This window comes from Perca fluviatilis, chromosome 7, assembly GCF_010015445.1.
Source record: "Perca fluviatilis chromosome 7, GENO_Pfluv_1.0, whole genome shotgun sequence".
NCBI classification, from domain to species: Eukaryota; Metazoa; Chordata; class Actinopteri; order Perciformes; family Percidae; genus Perca; species Perca fluviatilis.
This window is the reverse complement of record NC_053118.1, coordinates 34,129,192-34,152,680: the sequence shown is the minus strand read 5'-3', so window position 1 is coordinate 34,152,680 and position 23,489 is coordinate 34,129,192. Positions and strand designations below refer to the sequence as shown.

At 39.0% G+C, this 23,489-nt stretch overlaps 2 protein-coding genes across 2 annotated transcripts; both read left to right on the top strand.

The window, feature by feature from the left end:
* The first annotated feature begins 5,771 nt into the window (after positions 1-5,771).
* On the top strand, positions 5,772-8,507 carry LOC120561745 (asialoglycoprotein receptor 2-like). The gene is made up of 7 exons (XM_039804977.1): positions 5,772-5,872; positions 6,092-6,166; positions 6,370-6,459; positions 7,450-7,722; positions 7,814-7,980; positions 8,123-8,235; positions 8,314-8,507. The coding sequence occupies exons 1-7, from the start codon at positions 5,845-5,847 to the stop codon at positions 8,438-8,440; spliced, it is 873 nt and encodes a 290-aa protein (XP_039660911.1). The 5' UTR covers positions 5,772-5,844; the 3' UTR covers positions 8,441-8,507.
* Positions 8,508-20,248: 11,741 nt separating this feature from the next.
* LOC120561744 (asialoglycoprotein receptor 2-like) lies at positions 20,249-23,143 on the top strand. Its single transcript, XM_039804976.1, has 7 exons — positions 20,249-20,349; positions 20,569-20,643; positions 20,831-20,920; positions 21,904-22,176; positions 22,268-22,434; positions 22,525-22,637; positions 22,716-23,143. Exons 1-7 carry the CDS (start codon positions 20,322-20,324, stop codon positions 22,846-22,848), a joined length of 879 nt encoding a protein of 292 aa, XP_039660910.1. The 5' UTR covers positions 20,249-20,321; the 3' UTR covers positions 22,849-23,143.
* The last annotated feature ends 346 nt before the right edge of the window (positions 23,144-23,489 follow it).

The window sequence follows — 23,489 nt, the reverse complement described above, 5'->3', positions numbered from 1 at the left end:
TACATAATTACAAAGGAAAATATTACTGAAAATATGCTTCAGGTGTTTGGATAGATCAGGAGGCATTTTACAGTACAGTTCTCAAAAAGTCCCAGCATTCTTTGTGGCTTGTTGTGTTTTACACAACATTTCCATGAATCATGGATGTGTTGATGACATAAATGAGGAAATATTAGAGGACTTAAGGAGACGTGATGTTGAACTACAGTGGGATTGGACACTCCGGCGGAATCTGGTCCGGGAGTGGCAATGCGCGATGTGCTCCTGGTGGAGCGGAGGGACGGAGATGGAGTGGGGGGAGGAGGAAGGGGCACAACAGGAGCAGGTGGTGCGTTTGGAGGCCCACGCTCCATGGCTGCAGCAATCCTCTCCAGACTTGAGGAGATGCGCCCGAGAGGCCGCAGCAACATCGCCACCCGGTCAAGACGGGCATTTATTACTTTGCCGCATCTCGCATCGGCAGCTCCGCTGGCGTGCACCAGGCAAATCCGCCGTCATAATAGCAATCCGCCAGGGAACAAGCGCCCTGCTCTTAAAGGGAATGTGAGATGACGCTCTGATTGGTTTATTGCACGTTACGCCCAAACCACACCTAACTACTTCAGACCAACCCATTTTAGATTTGCGTCGGGCGCAAGACTCATTTATCCCGCCGGTAAAATAGCAACAGCGGCCAAGATCCGCCCACAAAGCTACTTGCGTTTTGCGTTTCATACTTGCGTTTCTGATCGTTAAAATAGGGCCCTAAATCTGCTTTTTTGTTCTTTGTTAGAGATGCAATTCTAGAAGCTAATTCATATTTTAGTCAATTACATTGAATAAAGTTTTTGCCGCATGTTGTTTTTCTCTTTCTATTGATTAAAGCAAGTAAGCATGCTTTAATCAAGTTAGGAGGAAAATGGGCGTTTCTAGGACTTGAGGAGGTTCGGGGCTTGGCTTTGTGATTTCCTGATTAAAAATATATATTATTTAAATAAACTGAATGCAATGCAAAATGGTGATTGGCTTGTCCAGCTTGTGAATAGCCATTGTTTGCTCATTTTAGCAAAGGCCAAAGGCCAAGGTTTCATTTCCAGATGTGTGTGGTGACTTCTGATGCGGGGGGGTCTGGGGTCCTCCGCCAGAACATTTTGAGCATTAAAAACTTCATTTCCTGCATTCTGGTGAGTTTTTATGCACCTATTTCTACCTTTTTCTGAATCAATTTATGCTGGGAATAGCTTCATGTAAAGTGAAACATAGATTACAATTCAAATATAAAAACATAATGGAATATATTGAAGTAAGGCTCTGAGGCATTCTGTAGTGCTTTCAACTATTTATTGTCCTGTAGATCAACTTTTCTAATTATATCTGAGTCAGCACACATGTAGCCTAGGCATCATTTACTCTTCCCTCCTCTTTTGCGTCTTTTGTTGGGAAAGTAGCCTCCTTAAAGGCGCTGACACACCAACCCGATTATCGGCCGTCAGACAGTCTGCCGAGGTCGGTGACTCGAGTCTGTTCGGTGTGTGCCATGCCGTCATCCGTCGGAGGAGCGGTCGGCTTTAATTTAGGCCAATTTGACTAGTTGAATCAGCCAGTGGGCAGTCGGACTCAATGACCAATCTGATTGGTGGAGTGCTAGCCCTTGACTAGCGAATCAGTGCACTTACATTAAAACACTTACCGGAAATGACGAGCAGGATGAGCGTGACGAACGCCTCCAAAAAATCTGACGAAAATCTTTAAAAATGACCTTTGTCGATCAAAAAAGCAGACAGATTCAGCAACTGCATAGCCTATTTATTGCTTAACGTGACGCGTTCGTCATTTCCAGTTTTCATTTTTTTGGGCAACAATACAAATTAGCACCGCCTGCTGTTATGGAGACGTGTTACGCCTCGATGCGCAGAACGTACGCTCAAGTTGGCATCGCTTCGGTGTGTTCCGAGGCACTTTTTGGACTGAGGGGAGTTGAATGATCAGTCCAACTGCCTTTTCTGCCGATGGTCGGGTTGGTGTGTCAGAGCCTTAAATGTGCCTATGACAATTATTCACCTCAATGATACTGTAGCTAGCTACATGGAAGAAGTCAAAGAGCCAGAAATATTAAAATCTACGGAATTTTATTTAACCTCTGCACTCACTCGATACACAAACGTCATCGATCTACCCCAGTGTCTCAGTCATGGTAACCCAAGAAATGTAAATAAACATGAACACTATATCAAGACTAAAACCTAGGTAACGTAAATGCATAACAAAAACACTAACAGAACATAATTTACAAATTTAAACTAGAACAGGAACCATTAACAACCTAGTCCCATGATCCTTTGCACTGCCATGCAGAACAGTCAGCACAACAGTTAGAATACATTACTTAATTTTAATAAATTAATAAACCACTGGACTGTAATATTTCAGATGTGTTTGCGCAAGATTTCTGCTCATGTTCAAAACTTTGTGCACATTCAAAATATAACTAATGCCATCTGTGTTCTCTGAGATTTGGAGGAGTCGTGAAATTTTGAGAAAAATAACATGACTATTACAAGAATAAAGTAACTATATTTCAGAAAATAATCTACCTGCACCATACCCTGCTGTGCATTATGTGATTGCTCTGCTGATATTGTATATCTCAGACCTTCTGATAGACACAGAGCCCAGTTTGAGACTCTGGTCTCTGAATGAGACACAGTCAAGGGAAGGTGGAAAACCGTAAGTAGGCCTACAGACAGTATAACCTGTATGTCCCTTGCCGGCTAACGTATTTCAAGATGGTGCATGAATATGGAGCGTCTACCCCAGTTCATGCAAATGCAAATGTAAAATTTCAAGTCAATGGGAATACTTGGAATTGATGGTGGTGGTAAATATTCATGAAATGGACAAGTTTGTGAATAAATTTAAGGGAAGTGGCTATAAGCTGCTCTACATTGGAGGTGGAAAACCATAAGTAGGCCTACAGACAGAAATACACGGAGCACAAACGAGACACAACTGCTGCAGCAATGCATAATTCGTGTCCATTATAAACTTGAAGCTGCACAGACCACGGAGTGCGACTGCCCATCTCTATTTTTACAGCGAGAGTGGACACTAAGCAATGCACAGGTCTGCTTAAGAGTGTGTTACAGTCTGAACCATAGACTGGAAACATCACGGAACCTTCAAACAAAATCATTAGTATAGCGCTCCTAAACTTTGTGTTGATGGCATCAATGTATTCGACTGATTTGGCTAAGATTCCTCCGAAAATTCAGATTTCACAGCTTTCCTCACTTAGAGGCGGTTGCTAGGTGATAGCAACAAATACGGGGCTGTAGCCGGGGATGTCCAGGCCTAATGACGCCTTTGTGGTTTCACAAAGCTAGTTCAGCATAACTCTGAGTCAGTTGCTATGGCAACATACTCTGTGAACCTAACCTGCTTACTACCAGCTTTTCAACAACTTCAACTATCTTCCACCTTAAAACCCAACATGTTAACCTTCCCATGTGTTAAAAAACAACAATATGCCTTTCTTTTAATGAAGTCTTCTTTATATCCTACAAGTACAAATGCAGTAGCCTGCTGTACTTAGTGTTTGTCATTTTGTTGAAACAAGTAAACTCATCCACCTCACTCACCTTTAACTGATCTATTATAGCTGTTGAATTTTGAAATCTGTCTCTTTATCTGCAGCTTTATGTATTCCATTTCCAGATTTCTTTATAGATTTCTAATCTTATTCTCTAAGTAGACCTTGTACAGCTGTTTCACAGGGAGCTATAGAAACACAACATTACATAACATTTCCACAGTGCCAGGCCTTCTTAATTTCATTGTAAGTCATGGGCTAATGCTGAACATCTTACAGAGCCAAGTTGGGCTGTAGAAGTGGATGGCCTCTCTTCTTCGTACTTGTAATCCCCAGCATTGGTCTGTTTAAGAAATAAAGTTTTATCATGGTACACCATCAGTAAGACTGTTATTTTTAAAGGTGTTAACCTCAATACGCCTCTGTATCTTCCACTGTAGCTGACAGTGTGACTTGATCATCTTCCTGTAAGTAAATTAAAAAAAGTTAATATAAAAAATGTTGTGTTCCACTCTCTAATCCATCTGAGATGATGATGATGATAACTTCCATGCATAATTCAATTTTAATCAGTTAATTTATCGGGCATTTTCAGTCATTTCAACATTGGTTTACTCACATTGACTTATGTACTATAGTACTCAAGTTAGTTACTCGCAAAAAAAATTGAGACAGCCAGTGAAGTGATCCTGACTAGCCCTGGCTAACGCCGCCATGCTAACACCGATAACTGCTAACACCGATAACTGCTAACGTTACTGGCGGACCTGGCAAGCGAGCCACGGCTGTTTGCAACCACCGTGACAGACCTATGACAGAAACCACTAGTTTGACTTCCTCATAATAGAAACATGGAATTTGCAATTGCAATTTTGGCAAAACAACCGTGTAGCCTGTTCAGCGGCCGTAGCCGACAAAGAGTGAGTAATTTTAAGCCAAGAAAGGGTGGCTGTCAGTGAGAGAGGACCGGGAGTTTTAGTGGTTGTTGCTGTAATTTTAAGCAGAGAAAGTGCGTCTATCTGTTAGGGGTGGGAATCACCAGAGGCCTCACGATACGATATCATCACGATACCTATGTCACGATACGATATTATTGCGATTTTAAACATATTGCAATATTCTGCGATATATTGCAATGTACTACCTTTTTTCCAACTTCAAATTTTTCCCAATTTCAAATTATGTCCCCAAAGGACAATTTTGTCAACATCTGTTTTATCTAAAAAGATACATTTCTTGTTTGTTCATCTCACTTCAATTTTATTGCTGCAAAATGGGATTGTCAAGCAGACAGACTGACCAACACATATATCATAAAGGATCGATACTTGGCATCTGTGTATCGATACAGTATTGCCACGAAAAATATCGCGATACTATGCTGTATCGATTTTTTCCCCCACCCCTACTATCTGTCGGGTTGAGAGTACAGCGAGGTAGTGTTGTTTTTAGCGGTTGTTTTAAATTAATACTCACGCATTGACTCGGTCAGCAATTCAGTGCCATGCCTGCTCTCATTCTTTTGCTGTTGCAACTGTATTGCTCTTTTTCGTAAAGAAGACATCTGGACGATGTCTAGGCCTACTGTATATATCAGCAAACGTTGTTAATTTAGGTCATGGAAAGAGCAGCTACACGTGGCTGAAACACTGCAGGGCAACGTCTCCGACGTTGGCCCAGTGAGCAAACAATCCATATGCAACATCCTCCCAACGCATTTTGATTACATCGCCAATAAACCAACGTCGAGGCGATGTGTTTACTGGGAAGTGTGCCAAAATAGCCAGAACATGCGCACATTATAGTTGGGCTACGTTGTTGCCACATAATACTATTTTGTATAAAGAAATTACCATTTTGTGGCCAAAAATTTGTAACAGTATGTTGCTTATTAGTTGCTTGTTATTATTTTTCATAATGATGGTTTTGAAGCATGACAACACAATGACAACACATAGACAGCAAATGCTTTTAATATGACCAAATTCACAGCCATGATATAATCAAACATTTGGGTTAACACATTTTTATTTTAGGCCACTAGAGCCTGTACATTTTTGATTTAGTTTGCCCCTGTTCTTGTATCATAAGAGACAGTATTGCCCAACACTACATTTCCTGTTCACAACAACACGTTCTTATTGGCCGCTGAATTGACGAAAAACCGACCTCACAACCTTGAAGTAGACATCCAGTAAAGAGCATCACAGCAGACCAGACGGCCTCCTAACAGCTCTCATACAGGACTGCAGCAGGACTTTAAACATTTGTTCAGGATGAACAGAAGACCACAGGATAAAGCTGGTACTTCTACATATTCTCATTTTTATGTGTGTACCTGTAATACATTATCTACTGTATTTATGTAACATGTAACATTTGTTCAGGATGAACAGAAATCCACAGGAGGAAATTGGTACTTTAACATATTCTGTTTATGTGTCTACATGTAAGACATTATCTACTATATGTATCTATGTACCACAATGTTGTCTACATTTGTGTTTGATGTTTATTTTTCAGAGGAAATCAAAGAAGAAGAAGATGACTATGTTAATGCACCAGCCTGGACTGTGGATAAAGTGGCAGCCCCTCCAGGTACATTTCACACATTCAATATTGTTAAACATGAGATTTATTTATCAAAAATGTTATAAAAAGTCTGATAATGCTTAAGATTAAAAACATGAGCATTTAAAAGCTCAGCTTCTTTTTTTCTGTAGGACTTCAAATGTATTCAAAGCACCTTTAACTGTTAAATCAACATTATTAACTCAACTGAGTTCTTATTTTTCTCTCAGACCAGAGGTCTTTCTTCTTCACTCAGTGTTTTCTACCGATAGCAGTGTGTTGGCTGATACTGTTAGTCATCATGGGCCTTCTTATCCACTGTGAGTACCACTGTCTTACCCTGTTTTGTTAAGTCTGTCAGATGCCCATATGTACATAGAAACTGTTCTTGCTTGGTTTAATCCATCCTCCTTTTCATACTGGTCCTGTGCAAAAATGTATTCCAAAGTTTATCTGAAGACGTTGGAAGATATTTGGACTACTTGAACCTCATGTTAGGTTCAGGTAAAGTTTGGAATGTATTTTTGCACAGAACGAGGACTGCATACTTTGCCCCCTATATATCTTACTTGGAAGTGCTTTAGAAAGAGATCTCTAATTCACCTGTTGACCAGGAAGAGATCAGAGAAAGAAATCCCAGTTTCAGTGTTCATATTGTGACAGTTTGACTTTATCCATTTAGTCAAGGGGTGCCAGCCAGGGCTCTCTCCTGACATCTAAGATCGGTCTTAGTTAGGTAACGTTTTAAATCAGTTGTATTTTGTTAGGATATAACATTAAACCACACAAGCATGAACATATTAAAATATACACCCTATACACATTGAATGACCTTGAAGTTTAAACCCAGCAAAAATCAACACAAACACCCAATTCAAGGGTCAAATCAGATGTTCATACATTTAACACAAAAGTAATCAAAGTAAAAGTAAAACAAAACGTATTAACCAAAATCCCACAGCCTCAAAGTCGACAAAGCCAAAAAATCCAAAATAAAATTCCACTTTGGGTTTTCTTATGAGTTAAATTGCCCATGGAGAAAATCAAAAAACAGTTCAGTTTGTTGTAACCACAATGTTTAAGTTAGTTCAATATGCAAACAGAATTAAAAGAAAACTTCAGGAAAAAGAAAGTGTTGGTGCACCTGACTATTGTTTTAAGATAGATTTGAAATGTGAATCCATCCTGTATTGTCTTTTATTATAATGTAAAACACATCTTTAATTGGGTATTTGTATGAAATGTGTTATGAAAATAAACTTGCCCTGAAACAAAGTGTTAAAGGCCAGCTCTTCTGCCTGTCGCTGTAGTTACTTCTGTCATATCTGAAAACAATGCCAAGCTGACGGCAGAAATCCAGCAGCTGGAGACACTGATGCAGCATCTGAATTTATCCAAAGACAACGAGACTCTACTGGCTGCCATTCAGCACCTGACAAACCTCAACGACAAACTGAGCTCAGACAATAAGAAGTTGAGGAGGGACTACGACGATCTGACTGCAGTAAACCAGCAGCTGGAGACACAGAGGAACAACTGTGCTCAGTGGAGCGTTGATGTCTACTGCCCCAAAACAAATAATGGTATGTTCAGATCCTATTAATTAGGTCCACTGATAACCAATAATACTAGTATCATAATGCAGTAATGTTGTTTATTGGTTGGTCTCTGTAGTTTCAGAGAGACGGTGTAAAGCTTGTCAGGAGGGCTGGGAACTCACCGGGCCCAGCTGCTATGAGGTTCATGACGTTAAGTATCCTGATCGGAAAACCTGGGAAGAAGCTGAAGAAGACTGCAGAGGAAAGAATTCACATTTGGCTGTTTATACTCAAGAGGAACATGTAATGAGAAAACTGTGGGAATTGTGATAATAAACTTTTGAAAATTGAAATATGTTTTCTGTTGGTTTGAACAATGTGAGTCTGTTGATCACAGTGTGTGTATTTAAGTATAGTGTCTAAATCTCTTTTTCTGTCTTGTCAGGGCGTAATCAGTATATACAGCCCGAATAGTTCAGGAAGTGATGGATACTGGATTGGTGTGAGAGCTGAAAGTGGGAGATGGAAGTGGATTGATGGAAGTGATCCAACTGTAAAGTAAGAGACACATTCCTAAACCATTTGAATCATAAACTCTATCAGCCTTGATCTAAACATCATGTTCTTCCCTTTTAGGGACTGGACACAACCACCTGCTACTGACGGCCAGTGTGTAATGTCTGTCCAGAACAAAGCATTGAGAACATTGAGCTGTGCTGAGAAAAAACGATGGATCTGCAAAATGAAGGCTCTATCTGTTTAAAAACTGCAGTCAGACTCTGCATGATAATATCAACTGGCTTATAAATATCAACTGTGTTTTTGTGCTCTGTGAGTTTCTCTCTGCATCTTGGTTAGAGATGCAGTGATTAAAGGTTTTATACCAGATTGATAAAAGGGAACAACTTCCTTAAAGTTTCCTGTTTCCTCTTGTCATTTTAAATTTTAAATTGTTGCAGCAGGGGGCGCTGCATCACTTGTTATCAACAGGATGTTCCCAACAAACTTTTCTTAAAGCATTTGTTTCCTGATGTAAAGAATATTGAAAATATCAGTAGGCTTTCATCAAATCAAAAGTCAAAAGCATGATAATATCAACTGGAGTATTGTATATGTTAGAGGTAGCGGTGGAATGTAATGAAGTACATTTACTCCAGTACTGTACTTAAAGTGATGGTTCGGAGTAATTTACCCTAGGGTCCTTTGCACCATGACCTCGAGCCAAACACCCCCCCAGAAGCTTTTTTCACCTGGGTCTAACACTGGGCGAGTTAGCGTAGAGTAGCGTTAGCCGCTGAGTAGCTTAGCGCGGGGCTAATGGACCCATGTTTGCATCTCTTAAATGACCCCACTAATAATGCCCGAAGGATACCAAAGGACTACACTAGTATATATAGGTTATACACTCATAAACGATGGATTGGAAAGTTTGTAAGTACACCAGAACGTAGTTTATGAACACTTGCCTGCTGGCTTCTGCTCTCTGTTGCTGCTACTCCTGCAGTTAGACGAGGTGCTTAGGGCCGTCTACAAATTACTACAACAAAAAGAGATACAACAAAAATATGTATTAATTTAATGATTAAATAAGGTAATGTCTCCAAACTTACCTCAATTACTACTTGTCTCCTGCTAGTTATATTACAGCACTTACTTTAAAAAATAAGTTAAATTGAAAAATATTTTTGTTGCATCTCTTCGGTGTTGTAATTTGTAGATGTCCCTAAGCACTCGTCTCACAGCAGCAAACAACAACAGCAGAGAGCAGAAGCCAGCAGGCAAGTGTTATTTACATAAACTTCTGGTGTACTTTACAAACTTTCCAATCCATCGTTTTATGAGTGCATAACCTATATATACTAGTGTAGACCTTGTATCATCTTTCGGCAATATTAGTGGGGTCATTTAAGAGATACAAACGGGGTCCATTTTTCCCGCTAAGCTATTCAGCGGTTAACGCTTCCATACTCTAAGCTTAACTCGCCTAACAGTGTTAACCGAGGTGAAAAAGCCTTTGGGGGTGTTTGGCTCGAGGTCATGGTGCAAAGGACCCTAGGGTGAATTACTCCGAACCATCACTTTAAGTACAAATGTTGAGGTATTTGTACTTGAGTCTTTTTTTTCATATCACTTTCTACTTCTACTCCATATTTCAGAGAGAAATATTGTACTGTTAACTCCATTAATCTGACAGCTTTAGTTACTTTACACATTAATTGATCCTTTCCAGTTTCATTTTTCTGCATTGAGTACTTTTACTTTTAATACTTTAAGTACATTTTCCTGATGATACATACATACTTTAACTTAAGTAACATTTTAATGCAGGACTTTTACTTGTAACTGAGTATTTTCACGGTGTGCTATTAGTACTTTTACTTAAGTAAAGGATCTGAATACGTCTTCCACCACTGATTATAGAGGTATGGTGTGTCTGACTACTGACACCAGCATTTAGGAAAATACAGTGACTGACCTGAAGGGGCACTAAACTGTTAATTATTAATAACTTTAAATGTGCTTTATTTTTCTTTCTTAGAGATGCAATGCTTTTATTTCCTGTTTTTATTATTATTATTGGGCATTTTAAGCCTTTATTTTTATAGGACAGCTGAAGACATGAAAGGGGAGAGAGATGGGGAAATGGCAGCATGCTTTAATCAACGGAGAAGGAACAACCGTATTCAGGATGCTGTAACATGTTTAATCCAGATGAGACAGAAGCAGATCTGGTCTCAGTGTGTTCGCTGCTTTTAGAGTTTACATGTTCCCTCTGCCTTTCACGCAGTGCATTCTGGGATATGCTGCTGTAAACTGACATGAGTAATAGGAGATGAGTGATGGATGTTTGTTCTCAGTATAAGTCCAACAATTATTGATTTGTTCATTGATCAATATTGCTTAAGAATTTGTGATAATTAGCTGTGTTGAAAGTTTGAATGTTTAAGAGCTCATCAATACATCACTGTGTCCATCAATGCTGCTCGTCTTAATGTAGATATTTATTCTCACCATGTTTGGTCACAAAAAAACACACACCACCATCACGTTATTGATCACGGTTTGACCAAAAAGTGGAAATGAATGTTTGTCAGATGGGTCTTTAGTCTCAGCAGAAAGATATGATTGACTCTCTTTGATTATGATAAAAGTTAGGGTGGATTGATGAAAGGTCAACTGACTGACTGACTTTGTTCCCCCTGTGGTCGTACCAAAACAGACACTGTGCGTGCAATTCACTTCCCCTTCACATCAACAAGTAATTATTTAAATCAAAAACACACACACCAGATCTGCCTCCTAACAGCTCTCATACAGGACTGCAGCAGGACTTTAAACATTTGTTCAGGATGAACAGAAGACCACAGGATACAGCTGGTACTTCTCTGGTACTACTTCTCATGTTTATGTGTGTACCTGTAATACATTATCTACTGTATTTATGAAACAGGATGTTGTCTACATTCTTTGGGTTTTGTAATGTTAGATGCTTTTTATTTCAAAACTCTAGCACCAAGGTTTATTAAAATTCCCAAATGAATTATGATTTTTCCACTCTGCTCAACACACTGGGAATGTTAGGATTTCATTTCAGAACTATCTGTACCTGTGTGGTTTTTAGTTGTGCTTTAGTTTGATATCGAGGACTACAGGTGAACAGAACAAAATGAGATCAAAATAGGCTGACTGTTTCTTAGAGAATGTAATGTCTCTTTATCTGCAGGTTGAAACTTTACTCCAGTGGGTTCTACATATTGGCAGTAAAACTGCATATGAACATTTGTGTTTGATGTTGATCTTTCAGAGGAAATCGAGGAAGAAGCTGACTATGTTAATGTACCAGCATGCACTGTGGATAAAGTAGCAGCCCCTCCAGGTATTACTGTATATTTATATTTATGTATATTATTTGTGTTTTTTGTAATGTGAGATGCTTCTGATGCTTTACAACAGCACCAACAGGTTTTAAAATTCCCAAATTGATTCTGACTTTTCTACTCTGATCAACACATAGGGAATAATAAGATGTCATGTATTTGTTTCTCAGAGAAAACAGAGAGGAGCTGTCTTTTAACAGCACTGTGGATAGAATGGCAGCCAGCTCAGCTATATTTTAAATGAAGGTGTTCTCATCAGAAAAAAAGATGTATTAATGAGCAGAGGTTTTTTAACCCTTGTGTTGTCTTCCCATCGACCATGAACTTGTGTTCCTAGCGGGTCAAAATTGAAAATGAACTCTTTTTTTGGCGCTTTTTTTAACGTTTTTGTCACTTTTTTCAACACTTTGCTTCATTAAGGGTCAATAAACCTAACTTACATGACATTATACCAAATGTTTGAGTTAAAAGAAGCAGACATTATGAATTATTTTTAATATTAGTTAAGCTCAGTCAGAGGATATTGTGGTGGATCACAGACTGTCAATGTTTAGTGAGGATATGGTTTTGAAACCATTTAAACATATTTTTAAATTTTATGAAATTGAATACTACATACATCCATGTTATTTTTGGGCAATTTGTTTCAAGAAACCCATATTTCTGATATTGAAAAATTAGAAAACGGAAAAGCAAATTTTGTATTTTTAATATATTTTTTTGTCTCATGGGTCAAAAATCAAAATTGTTAAACATGAGATTTATTTATTAATATTGTTAAAAAATGTGATATTGATGGAGATTTAAAATTTGAATGTTTAAAAGCTCAGCTCTTTTTTTCTGTCGGACTTCAAATGTATCCAGATCACCTTTTGACTGTTAAATCAACATCATTAAGTCAACTGAGTTCTTCTTTTTCTCTCACACCAGAGGTCTCTCTTCTTCTCTCAGTCTTTTCCACAGATAGCAGTGTGTTGGCTGATACTGTTAGTCATCATGGGCCTTCGCATCTACTGTGAGTACCACTGTCTTACTTTGTTGTTGGTAGTCCTTATTTAAAGGACAGGTTCATATTTTTCAACATCATCCTCTGTCTGTCGCTGTAGTTACGTCTGTCATTTCTGAAAACGACGCCAAACTGACGGCAGAAATCCAGCAGCTGACTGCAGACGTCCAGAACCTGACAACACGAAACCAGCAGTTGGAGACACACAGGAAGAACTTTACAGAACAAATACAAGACATGAAGAAAAACTTGAATGAGCTCAACGTCAGTCGAGCTCAGTGGAGCATTGATGCCTACTGCCCCAAAACAACTAACGGTATATTCAGATCCCATTAATTAGATCCAATAATTAACAATAATACTAATATCACAGTGCAGTAATGTTGTTTATTGGTTGGTCTCTGTTGTTTCAGTGAGACAGTGTAAAGCTTGTCAGACTGGCTGGTTACCCACCGGGTCTAACTGCTATGCGATTAATAACGCTCCTCCTCATCAGAAAACCTGGGAAGAAGCTCGAGAAGACTGCAGAGGAAAGGGTTCAGATCTGGTTGTTGTACATAGTCAAGAGGAAAAGGTAATGAGAAAAAAAAACAAATTATTAAAATTATTAAAACAATTATTACATTGAAATGTATTTTCTGTATCTGAACACACTGAGTCTGTACACTGTAAGAAAAAAATAACCTGAAACTGAAAGAAAGGAAACACAAACATTACAACATTACAAAAGTACAACATGGTTAAATGACATTAAAAACCTGTAACTGTAAATATTGGCCATTTTGAAAAAAAATTAAATTGTATTCACAGAAGAAGACCATTTCATATTTATTTAAAGCTACATTGTGTAAGAATTTCTCCCATCGGTGAAATTGTATATGACAACCAACTGAATATCCCCCTGCCATTCCGAGCGCGTTTAAACTACTACGGTGGCCGAACCCGAAATTAGCATTCCTTCCAGTGTAATAATAGTTTTATGTTATTTTGGTACCATTTCATAGCAAACATCAGCTATCTTGTTCCCAAACATATGCAAGCTGATGTTAGTAAAGTATCAGTAAAGTATGTAAAACTTTGAATTTACACAAATAGGCAGAATTACCTTTTGAGAAGAAAGCAGGCAACTTCAGTGTCCCTTTTTAAAATCCTTGCTCCTTATGATCTCTTTCTATCTTGGAAAAGCCACTCCAATATTAACTTTGGTCTCGTTGCTTTGACTGTCGCGTTGTCGTTTTAATTCTCTTTGTAACTCTGTTGTTACATGTCCTAGAGAATAGGCATGATCCTCCATTTTTAACAAGCTTTCAAATCTGCCGGTAGTCACTGAGTAATCTTCTCCCCCTCCCTCCCTGGCATTCGTCACAGTCGGTGCCACTGAGTGAAAAGGGCAAAATGCAGAGGTTTGTCCCTCTTTGGCTGATGTATTTTAAAAATGGAGACGCTACATGGTAGAATACATGCAACTTCGCATATGTATTCTAAATGGCAGATTCTACTATTTAGTTTATGGAAGTAATTACACATGAATAAGCACATATTTGTGAAAGAACAACGTGTTTTTTTGCTAGGAATCACAATACACAATAGAGCTTTAAGTTCCCAAATATAAATTTTTTACATTCTATGGTAAACTGTTAAATTCAAGTTATACTTATTTCCTAGATTAGATCAAATTTGTTTTTACAGGTATAAATATATTTTATTAAACATGTATGAGCAAAAAAGACATAAGATTGTATGTCAAATCAAAGCTACAAACTATATTTTCATATCGAAAATAACTTTTTTTACAAGAAAGTTATTTTACAGCATTTCTTTGGTGTCCCAACTTTCAGATTATTACCATTTTTGAAGGATTTTTTTTAACATTGTAGATAACAGTGTGATTATTTAGTTATAGTGTTTAAATATCTGATAACTGGTTCTCTCTTGTCAGTATGAACTCAATTATTACAGCGTGGGTAGTTCAGGAACTGATGGATACTGGTTTGGCCTGGGAGCTGAAGGTGGGAGATGGAAGTGGATTGATGGAAGTGATCTGACTGTAAGGTAAGAGACACATTCCTAAACACTTTGAATCTTAAAATCTATCAGCCTTGATCTAAACATCATGTTCTTCCCTCAGCTACTGGACACCACAACCTCCTCCTCCTCCTCCTCCTACTGACGGTCAGTGTGTAATGTCTGTCCAGAACGTACGATGGATGTCAGTGAGCTGTGATGAGAAAAAACAATGGATCCGCAAAATGAAGGCTTTATCTGTTTAAACACTGCAGTCAAAGTCTGCATGATATTAACTGGCTTATAAATACCAAACTATGTTTTTTAGAGATGCAATGCTAGAAGCTAATTACTATTTTAGTCCATCAGATTGAATAAAGTTGTGTTTTTCTCTTTCTATTGTAAATGTCAGCACACAGGCATCATTTACTCTTCCCTCCTCTTTTGCGTCTTTTGTTGGGGAAGTAGCCTCCTTAAATGTGCATATGACAATTACTCACCTCAATGATACATTCATTAATTTTAATGAATTAATAAACCACTGGACTGTAATATTTCAGATGTGTTTGAGCAAGATTTCTGCTCATGTTCAAAACTTTGTGCACATTAAAAATATAACTAATCCCATCTGTGTTTTCTGAGATTTGGAGGAGTCGTGACATTTTAATAAAAATAAAGTGATAGTAGGCTATTACAAGAATAAAGTCACTATATACAGTATAATCTACCTGCACCATAGTGTGCTGTGCATTACGTGATTGCTCTGCTGATACGGTAGATCTCAGACCGTCTGATAGACACAGAGCCCCGTTTGAGACTCTGGTCTCTGAATGAGACAAAGTTAAGGGAAGTGGCTGTAAGTTGCTCTACATCAGAGGTGGAGAACTGTAAGTAGGCCTACAGACAGAAATACACGGAGCACAAACGAGACACAACTGCTGCAGCATGCCCACAGCAGGGCGTGTTCATTAGAAACTTGAAGCTGCACAGACCACGGAGGGCGACTTCCCATCTCTATTTTTACAGAGAGAGTGCACACGTCTGCTTCAGAGCTCTGTGTGTTTGAGTCTGAACCATAGACTGGAAATGTCACGTCACAGAAACTTCAAACACAATCATTAGTATAGCGCTCCTAAACTTTGTGTTGATGGCATCAGTGTATTCGACTGATTTATGATTCCTCCGAAAATACACCTTTCACAGCTTTCCTCACTTAGAGGCGGTTGCTAGGTGATAGCAACAAATATGGGGCTGTAGCCGGGGATGTCCAGGCCTAATGACGCCTCTGTGGTTTCACAAAGCTAGTTCAGCATAACGCTGACTCAGTTACTATGGCAACATACTCTGTGAACCTAACCTGCTTACTACCAGCTTTTCAACAACTTCAACTATCTTCCACCTTATAACCCAACGTGTTAACCTTCCCATGTGTAAAAAAAAAATATGCCTTTCTTTTAATGAAGTCTTCTTTATATACTACAAGTACAAATGCAGTAGCCTGCTGTACTTAGTATTTCTCATGTTGTTGAAACAAGTAAGCTCATCCACCTCACTCACCTTTAACTGATCTATTATAGCTGTTGAATTTTGAAATCTGTCTCTTTATCTGCAGCTTTATGTATTCCATTTCCAGATTTCTTTATAGATTTCTGATCTTATTCTCTAAGTAGACCTTGTACCGCTGTTTCACAGGGAGCTATAGAAACACAACATTACATAACATTTCCACAGTGCCAGGCCTTCATAATTTCATTGTAAGTCATGGGCTAATGCTGAACATCTTGCAGAGCCAAGTTGGGCTGTAGAAGTGGATGGCCTCTCTTCTTCGTACTTATAATCCCCAGCATTGGTGTGTTTAAGAAATAAAGTTTTATCATGGTACACCATCAGTAAGACTGTTATTTTTAAAGGTGTTAACCTCAATACGCCTCTGTATCTTCCACTGTAGCTGACAGTGTGACTTGATCATCTTCCTGTAAGTAAATTAAAAAAAGTTAATATAAAACATGTTGTGTTCCACTCTCTAATCCATCTGAGATGATGATGATGATAACTGCCATGCATAATTCAATTTTAATCAGTTAATTTATCGGGCATTTTCAGTCATTTCAACATTGGTTTACTCACATTGACTTATGTACTATAGTACTCGAGTTAGTTACTCGCAAAAAAAATTGAGACAGCCAGTGAAGTGATCCTGACTAGCCCTGGCTAACGCCGCCATGCTAACACCGATAACTGCTAACACCGATAACTGCTAACGTTACTGGCGGACCTGGCAAGCGAGCCATGGCTGTTTACAACCACCATGACAGACCTATGACAGAAACCACTAGTTTGACTTCCTCATAATAGAAACATGGAATTTGCAATTGCAATTTTGGCAAAACAACCGTGTAGCCTGTTCAGCGGCCGTAGCCGACAAAGAGTGAGTAATTTTAAGCCAAGAAAGGGTGGCTGTCAGTGACAGAGGACCGGGAGTTTTAGTGGGTGTTGCTGTAATTTTAAGCAGAGAAAGTGAATCTATCTGTTAGGGGTGGGAATCACCAGAGGCCTCACGATACGATATCATCACGATACCTATGTCACGATACGATATTATTGCGATTTTAAACATATTGCAATATTCTGCGATATATTGCAATGTACTACCTTTCTTCCAACTTCAAATTTTTCCCAATTTTCAAATTATGTCCCCAAGGACAATTTTGTCAACATCTGTTTTATCTAAAAAGATACATTTCTCTGTTTGTTCATCTCACTTCAATTTTATTGCTGCAAAATGGGATTGTCAAGCAGACAGACTGACCAACACATATATCATAAAAGATCGATACTTGGCATCTATTCAATTCAATTCAATTCAATTTTATTTATAGTATCAAATCATAACAAAAGTTATCTCGAGACACTTTACAGATAGAGTAGGTCTAGACCACACTCTATAATTTCCAAAACCCCAACAATTACAGTAATTCCATCAAGAGCAAGCATTAGCAGTGGCTATCGCGACAGTGGCAAGGAAAAACTCCCTTGTAGGAAGAAACCTCGGCAGACCCAGACTCTTGGTAGGCGGTGTCTGACGGGCCGGTTGGGGGTGTGATGAACAGTGTTGATAATAGTCACATTAAAGGTCACAGTGACCTCGAAGGTTATCGTGGAAGTTCATGTCATAGCAGGGCACATCGTGTCATACTGCAGTCCCCTATACCGGATCCAGACTACTCTGTGCATAGGAACATCACAGCAGGGCGTTGCGGGATGTAGCGTGGCGCTACAGAGCATGGGTGGATGCGGCGGATGCAGCAGGACGCAGCAGGATGCAGCAGGACGCAGCAGGACGCGGCCGGGAATTGCAGAGAATCGCAGAGCAAAGCTCTGAGAAGAAGAAACATAAGGACTCCGGGGAGTAAACTCCCCAGAGCTAGATTAGTAACAAGCAATTCTGGGACAGGATGCATACAAAAGTAACAAGTAGAGATGAGAGAGCAGCTCAGTGTGTCACAGGAAGGAAAAAAGCCTCCCCTGCAGTCTAGAATTGTAATAGCATAACTAACTACGAGGAGAAGCAGGTGGGCCGGGTTAGGTGGACGCTGCAACTCCTCACTCCCTAACTATAAGCTTTGTCAAAGAGGAGGGTTTTCAGTTTACTCTTAAATGTGGCGACGGTGTCTGCCCCTCGAACCCAGACTGGAAGCTGGTTCCAGAGAAACGGAGCCTGATAGCTGAATGCCCTGGCCCCCAGTCTACTTCCAGAGACTCTAGGAACCACAAGTAACCCCGCATTCCGGGAGCGCAGTGCCCTAGTGGGACAATAAGGTACTAAGAGCTCTTCTAGGTATGATGGTGCTTGACCATTTAGAGCTTTGTAAGTCAGGAGGAGGATTTTAAATTTGATCCTAGATTTCACAGGAAGCCAATGCAGAGAAGCTAATACAGGAGAAATATGATCTCTTTTCTTAGTTCTCGTCAGAACACGTGCTGCAGCATTCTGGATCAGCTGGAGAGTCTTAAGGCACTTATTTGGGCAACCTGATAATAACGAATTGCAGTAATCTAGTCTAGAAGTAACGAATGCATGGACTAGTTTTTCAGCATCGTTTTGAGACAGGATATTCCTAATTTTGGCAATGTTACGAAGATGGAAAAAGGCTATTCTTGAGGTTTGTTTTAAGTGGGCGTTGAAGGATATATCCTGATCAAAAATAACTCCCAAATTTCTGACAGCAGTGCTGGAGGCCAGGGCAATACCATCCAGAGTAGCTATATCTTTCGAAAACGAAGTTCGGCGGTGCGTTGGTCCTATCACAATAACTTCCGTTTTGTCTGAGTTTAACATCAGGAAGTTGTGGGTCATCCAGGATTTTATATCCTCAATACACGTTTGAAGTCTTGCTAACTGACCACTTTCATCTGGCTTAATTGACAGATATAATTGGGTATCGTCTGCGTAACAGTGATAGTTAATTGAGTGTTTCCTAATAATATGACCTAGAGGAAGCATATATAAGGAAAATAGAATTGGTCCGAGCACTGAGCCTTGAGGAACGCCATGGCTAACTTTGGCGTACTTGGAGGGTTTATCGTTAATGTTAACAAATTGGGATCGCTCAGAGAAATAAGACTTAAACCATCTTAGAGCGATTCCTTTAATTCCGACTAAGTGTTCTAATCTCTGTAATGTATGGTAATGTATGGTCAATAGTGTCAAATGCAGCACTAAGATCTAGTAAAACAAGAATGGAGACAAGTCCTTTGTCTGCAGCTGTTAGAAGGTCAGTAATTTTCACCAGTGCCGTCTCTGTGCTATGATTCTTTCTGTGTATCGATACAGTATTGCCACGAAAAATATTGCGATACTATGCTGTATCGATTTTTTCCCCCACCCCTACTATCTGTCGGGTTGAGAGTACAGCGAGGTAGTGTTGTTTTTAGCAGTTGTTTTAAATTAATACTCACGCATTGACTCGGTCAGCAATTCAGTGCCATGCCTGCTCTCATTCTTTTGCTGTTGCAACTGTATTGCTCTTTTTCGTAAAGAAGACATCTGGACGATGTATAGGCCTACTGTAAATATCAGCAAACGTTAATTTAGGTCATGGAAAGAGCGGCTACACGTGGCTGACACACTGCAGGGCGACGTCTCCGACGTTGGCCCAGTGAGCAAACAATCCATATGCAACATCCTCCCAACGCATTTTGATTACATCGCCAATAAACCAACGTCGAAGTGATGTGTTTACTAGGAAGTGTGCCAAAATAGCCAGAACATGCGCACATTATAGTTGGGCTACGTTGTTAGCACATAATACTATTTTGTATAAAGAAATTACCATTTTGTGGCCAAAAATTTGTAACAGTATGTTGCTTATTAGTTGCTTGTTATTATTTTTCATAATGATGGTTTTGAAGCATGACAACACAATGACAACACATAGACAGCAAATGCTTTTAAAATGACCAAATTCACAGCCATGATATAATCAAATATTTGGGTTAACACATTTTTATTTTAGGCCACTAGAGCCTGTACATTTTTGATTTAGTTTGCCCCTGTTCTTGTATCATAAGAGACAGTATTGCCCAACACTACATTTCCTGTTCACAACAACACGTTCTTATTGGCCGCCGAATTGACGAAGAACCGACCTCACAACCTTGAAGCAGACATCCAGTAAAGAGCATCACAGCAGACCAGACGGCCTCCTAACAGCTCTCATACAGGACTGCAGCAGGACTTTAAACATTTGTTCAGGATGAACAGAAGACCACAGGATAAAGCTGGTACTTATACATATTCTCATGTTTATGTGCGTACCTGTAATACATTATCTACTGTATTTATGTAACATGTAACATTTGTTCAGGATGAACAGAAATTCACAGGAGGAAATTGGTACTTTAACATATTCTGTTTATGTGTCTACATGTAAGACATTATCTACTATATGTATCTATGTACCACAATGTTGTCTACATTTGTGTTTGATGTTTATTTTTCAGAGGAAATCAAAGAAGAAGAAGATGACTATGTTAATGCACCAGCCTGGACTGTGGATAAAGTGGCAGCCCCTCCAGGTACATTTCACACATTCAATATTGTTAAACATGAGATTTATTTATCAAAAATGTTATAAAAAGTCTGATAATGCTTAAGATTAAAAACATGAGCATTTAAAAGCTCAGCTTCTTTAAATGTATTCAAAGCACCTTTGACTGTTAAATCAACATCATTAACTCAACTGAGTTCTTCTTTTTCTCTCAGACCAGAGGTCTTTCTTCTTCACTCAGTGTTTTCTACCGATAGCAGTGTGTTGGCTGATACTGTTAGTCATCATGGGCCTTCTTATCCACTGTGAGTACCACTGTCTTACCCTGTTTTGTCAAGTCTGTCAGATGCCCATATGTACATAGAAACTGTTCTTGCTTGGTTTAATCCATCCTCCTTTTCATACTGGTCCTGTGCAAAAATGTATTCCAAAGTTTATCTGAAGACGTTGGAAGATATTTGGACTACTTGAACCTCATGTTAGGTTCAGGTAAAGTTTGGAATGTATTTTTGCACAGAACGAGGACTGCAGACTTTGCCCCCTATATATCTTACTTGGAAGTGCTTTAGAAAGAGATCTCTAATTCACCAGTATGACCAGAAAGAGATCAGAGAAAGAAAACCCAGTTTCAGTGTTCATATTGTGACAGTTTGACTTTATCCATTTAGTAAAGGGGTGCCAGCCAGGGCTCTCTCCTGACATCTAAGATCGGTCTTAGTTAGGTAACGTTTTAAATCAGTTGTATTTTGTTAGGATATAACATTAAACCACACAAGCATGAACATATTAAAATATACACCCTATACACATTGAATGACCTTGAAGTTTAAACCCAGCAAAAATCAACACAAACACCCAATTCAAGGGTCAAATCAGATGTTCATACATTTAACACAAAAGTAATCAAAGTAAAAGTAAAACAAAACCAAAATCCCACAGTCTCAAAGTCAACAAAGCCAAAAAATCCAAAATAAAATTCCACTTTGGGTTTTCTTATGAGTTAAATTGCCCATGGAGAAAATCAAAAAACAGTTCAGTTTGTTGTAACCACAATGTTTAAGTTAGTTCAATATGCAAACAGAATTAAAAGAAAACTTCAGGAAAAAGAAAGTGTTGGTGCACCTGACTATTGTTTTAAGATAGATTTGAAATGTGAATCCATACTGTAATGTCTTTTATTATAATGTAAAACACATCTTTAATTGGGTATTTGTATGAAATGTGTTATGAAAATAAACTTGCCCTGAAACAAAGTGTTAAAGGCCAGCTCTTCTGTCTGTCGCTGTAGTTACTTCTGTCATATCTGAAAAAGACGCCAAGCTGACGGCAGAAATCCAGCAGCTGGAGACACTGATGCAGCATCTGAATTTATCCAAAGACAACGAGACTCTACTGGCTGCCATTCAGCACCTGACAAACCTCAACGACAAACTGAGCTCAGACAATGAGAAGTTGAGGAGGGACTACGACGATCTGACTGCAGTAAACCAGCAGCTGGAGACACAGAGGAACAACTGTGCTCAGTGGAGCGTTGATGTCTACTGCCCCAAAACAAATAATGGTATGTTCAGATCCTATTAATTAGGTCCACTGATAACCAATAATACTAGTATCATAATGCAGTAATGTTGTTTATTGGTTGGTCTCTGTAGTTTCAGGGAGACAGTGTAAAGCTTGTCAGAAGGGCTGGGGACTCACCGGGCCCAGCTGCTATGAGGTTCATGACGTTAAGTATCCTGATCGGAAAACCTGGGAAGAAGCTGAAGAAGACTGCAGAGGAAAGAATTCACATTTGGCTGTTTATACTCAAGAGGAAGATGTAATGAGAAAACTGTGGGAATTTTTTTGACGCAATTGTGAAAGTTCTGAACAATGTTTTAATATCTGACAACTTTTTCTTTTTTTTCAGGGCGTAATCAGTAAATACAGCCGGGATAGTTCAGGAACTGATGGATACTGGATTGGCCTGAGAGCTGAAGGCGGGAGATGGAAGTGGGTTGATGGAAGTGATCTGACTGTAAGGTAAGAGACACATTCCCAAACACTCTGAATCATAAAATCTATCAGCCTTGATCTAAACATCATGTTCTTCCCTTTTAGGGACTGGACACCACAACCACCTCCTCCTGCTGACGGTCAGTGTGCAATGTCTGTCCAGGGCGTAGCATGGAAATCAGTGAGCTGTGCTGAGAAAAACCGATGGCTCTGCAAAAAGCAGGCTGTATCTGTTTAAACACTGCAGCCTTTTTAGACGCTTACTGGATACTCTGCATGTTAATATCAACTGGCTTCTAAAATGTGTGTGCATTCTCTCTGCATTTCTGCTAGAGTTGCAGTGATTAAATGTTAGCATGATGAAAGGGAACAACCTCCTCAAAGTTTCCTGTTTCTTCTTGAGATGTTTTCTTAAGCATTTTATCCTGATGTAAAGATTATTAATGTGTAGAGATGACAGATACGTGTTATCTATCAGGAAGCAAAATCATGATTGAGTCCAACACATTGAATAAAAATACTGATGCACATTGTTTGCATTGTCTTTGTCTTACATATTGCTCATTGAATATATCCGAAAATGTCATCAAGTCATCCTTTGTTCCAAAGACACTCAGACTCTTTAATATAACATGACATGACATAACATGACATTATATAACATAATATAACATGACATAACATAATGTAAAAGTATTGTTGTCTCTGTCACCAGGGGTGGAGCCAGAAGCTGTTAACATTTAAGCTCAGATACCAAAGCTAGGGGGGGAGCATATTCCCCCAGGAAGATTTTTTTCGACAGTTTTGGCAGCAGACATATGCACTATTTTTCAAGGCATTTCATAATTAAATGCTTTAAAAAAACATGTGCATTATTTA

Coding starts and splice junctions, on each gene's coding strand:
- LOC120561745 (XM_039804977.1), top strand. CDS start 5,845: ATGAACAGAAGACCACAGGATAAAGCTG. Junction 6,460..7,449: donor CATGGGCCTTCTTATCCACT/GTGAGTACCACT, acceptor CTGTCGCTGTAG/TTACTTCTGTCATATCTGAA. Junction 8,236..8,313: donor GGAAGTGATCCAACTGTAAA/GTAAGAGACACA, acceptor CTTCCCTTTTAG/GGACTGGACACAACCACCTG.
- LOC120561744 (XM_039804976.1), top strand. CDS start 20,322: ATGAACAGAAGACCACAGGATAAAGCTG. Junction 20,350..20,568: donor AAGACCACAGGATAAAGCTG/GTACTTATACAT, acceptor TTTATTTTTCAG/AGGAAATCAAAGAAGAAGAA. Junction 20,921..21,903: donor CATGGGCCTTCTTATCCACT/GTGAGTACCACT, acceptor CTGTCGCTGTAG/TTACTTCTGTCATATCTGAA.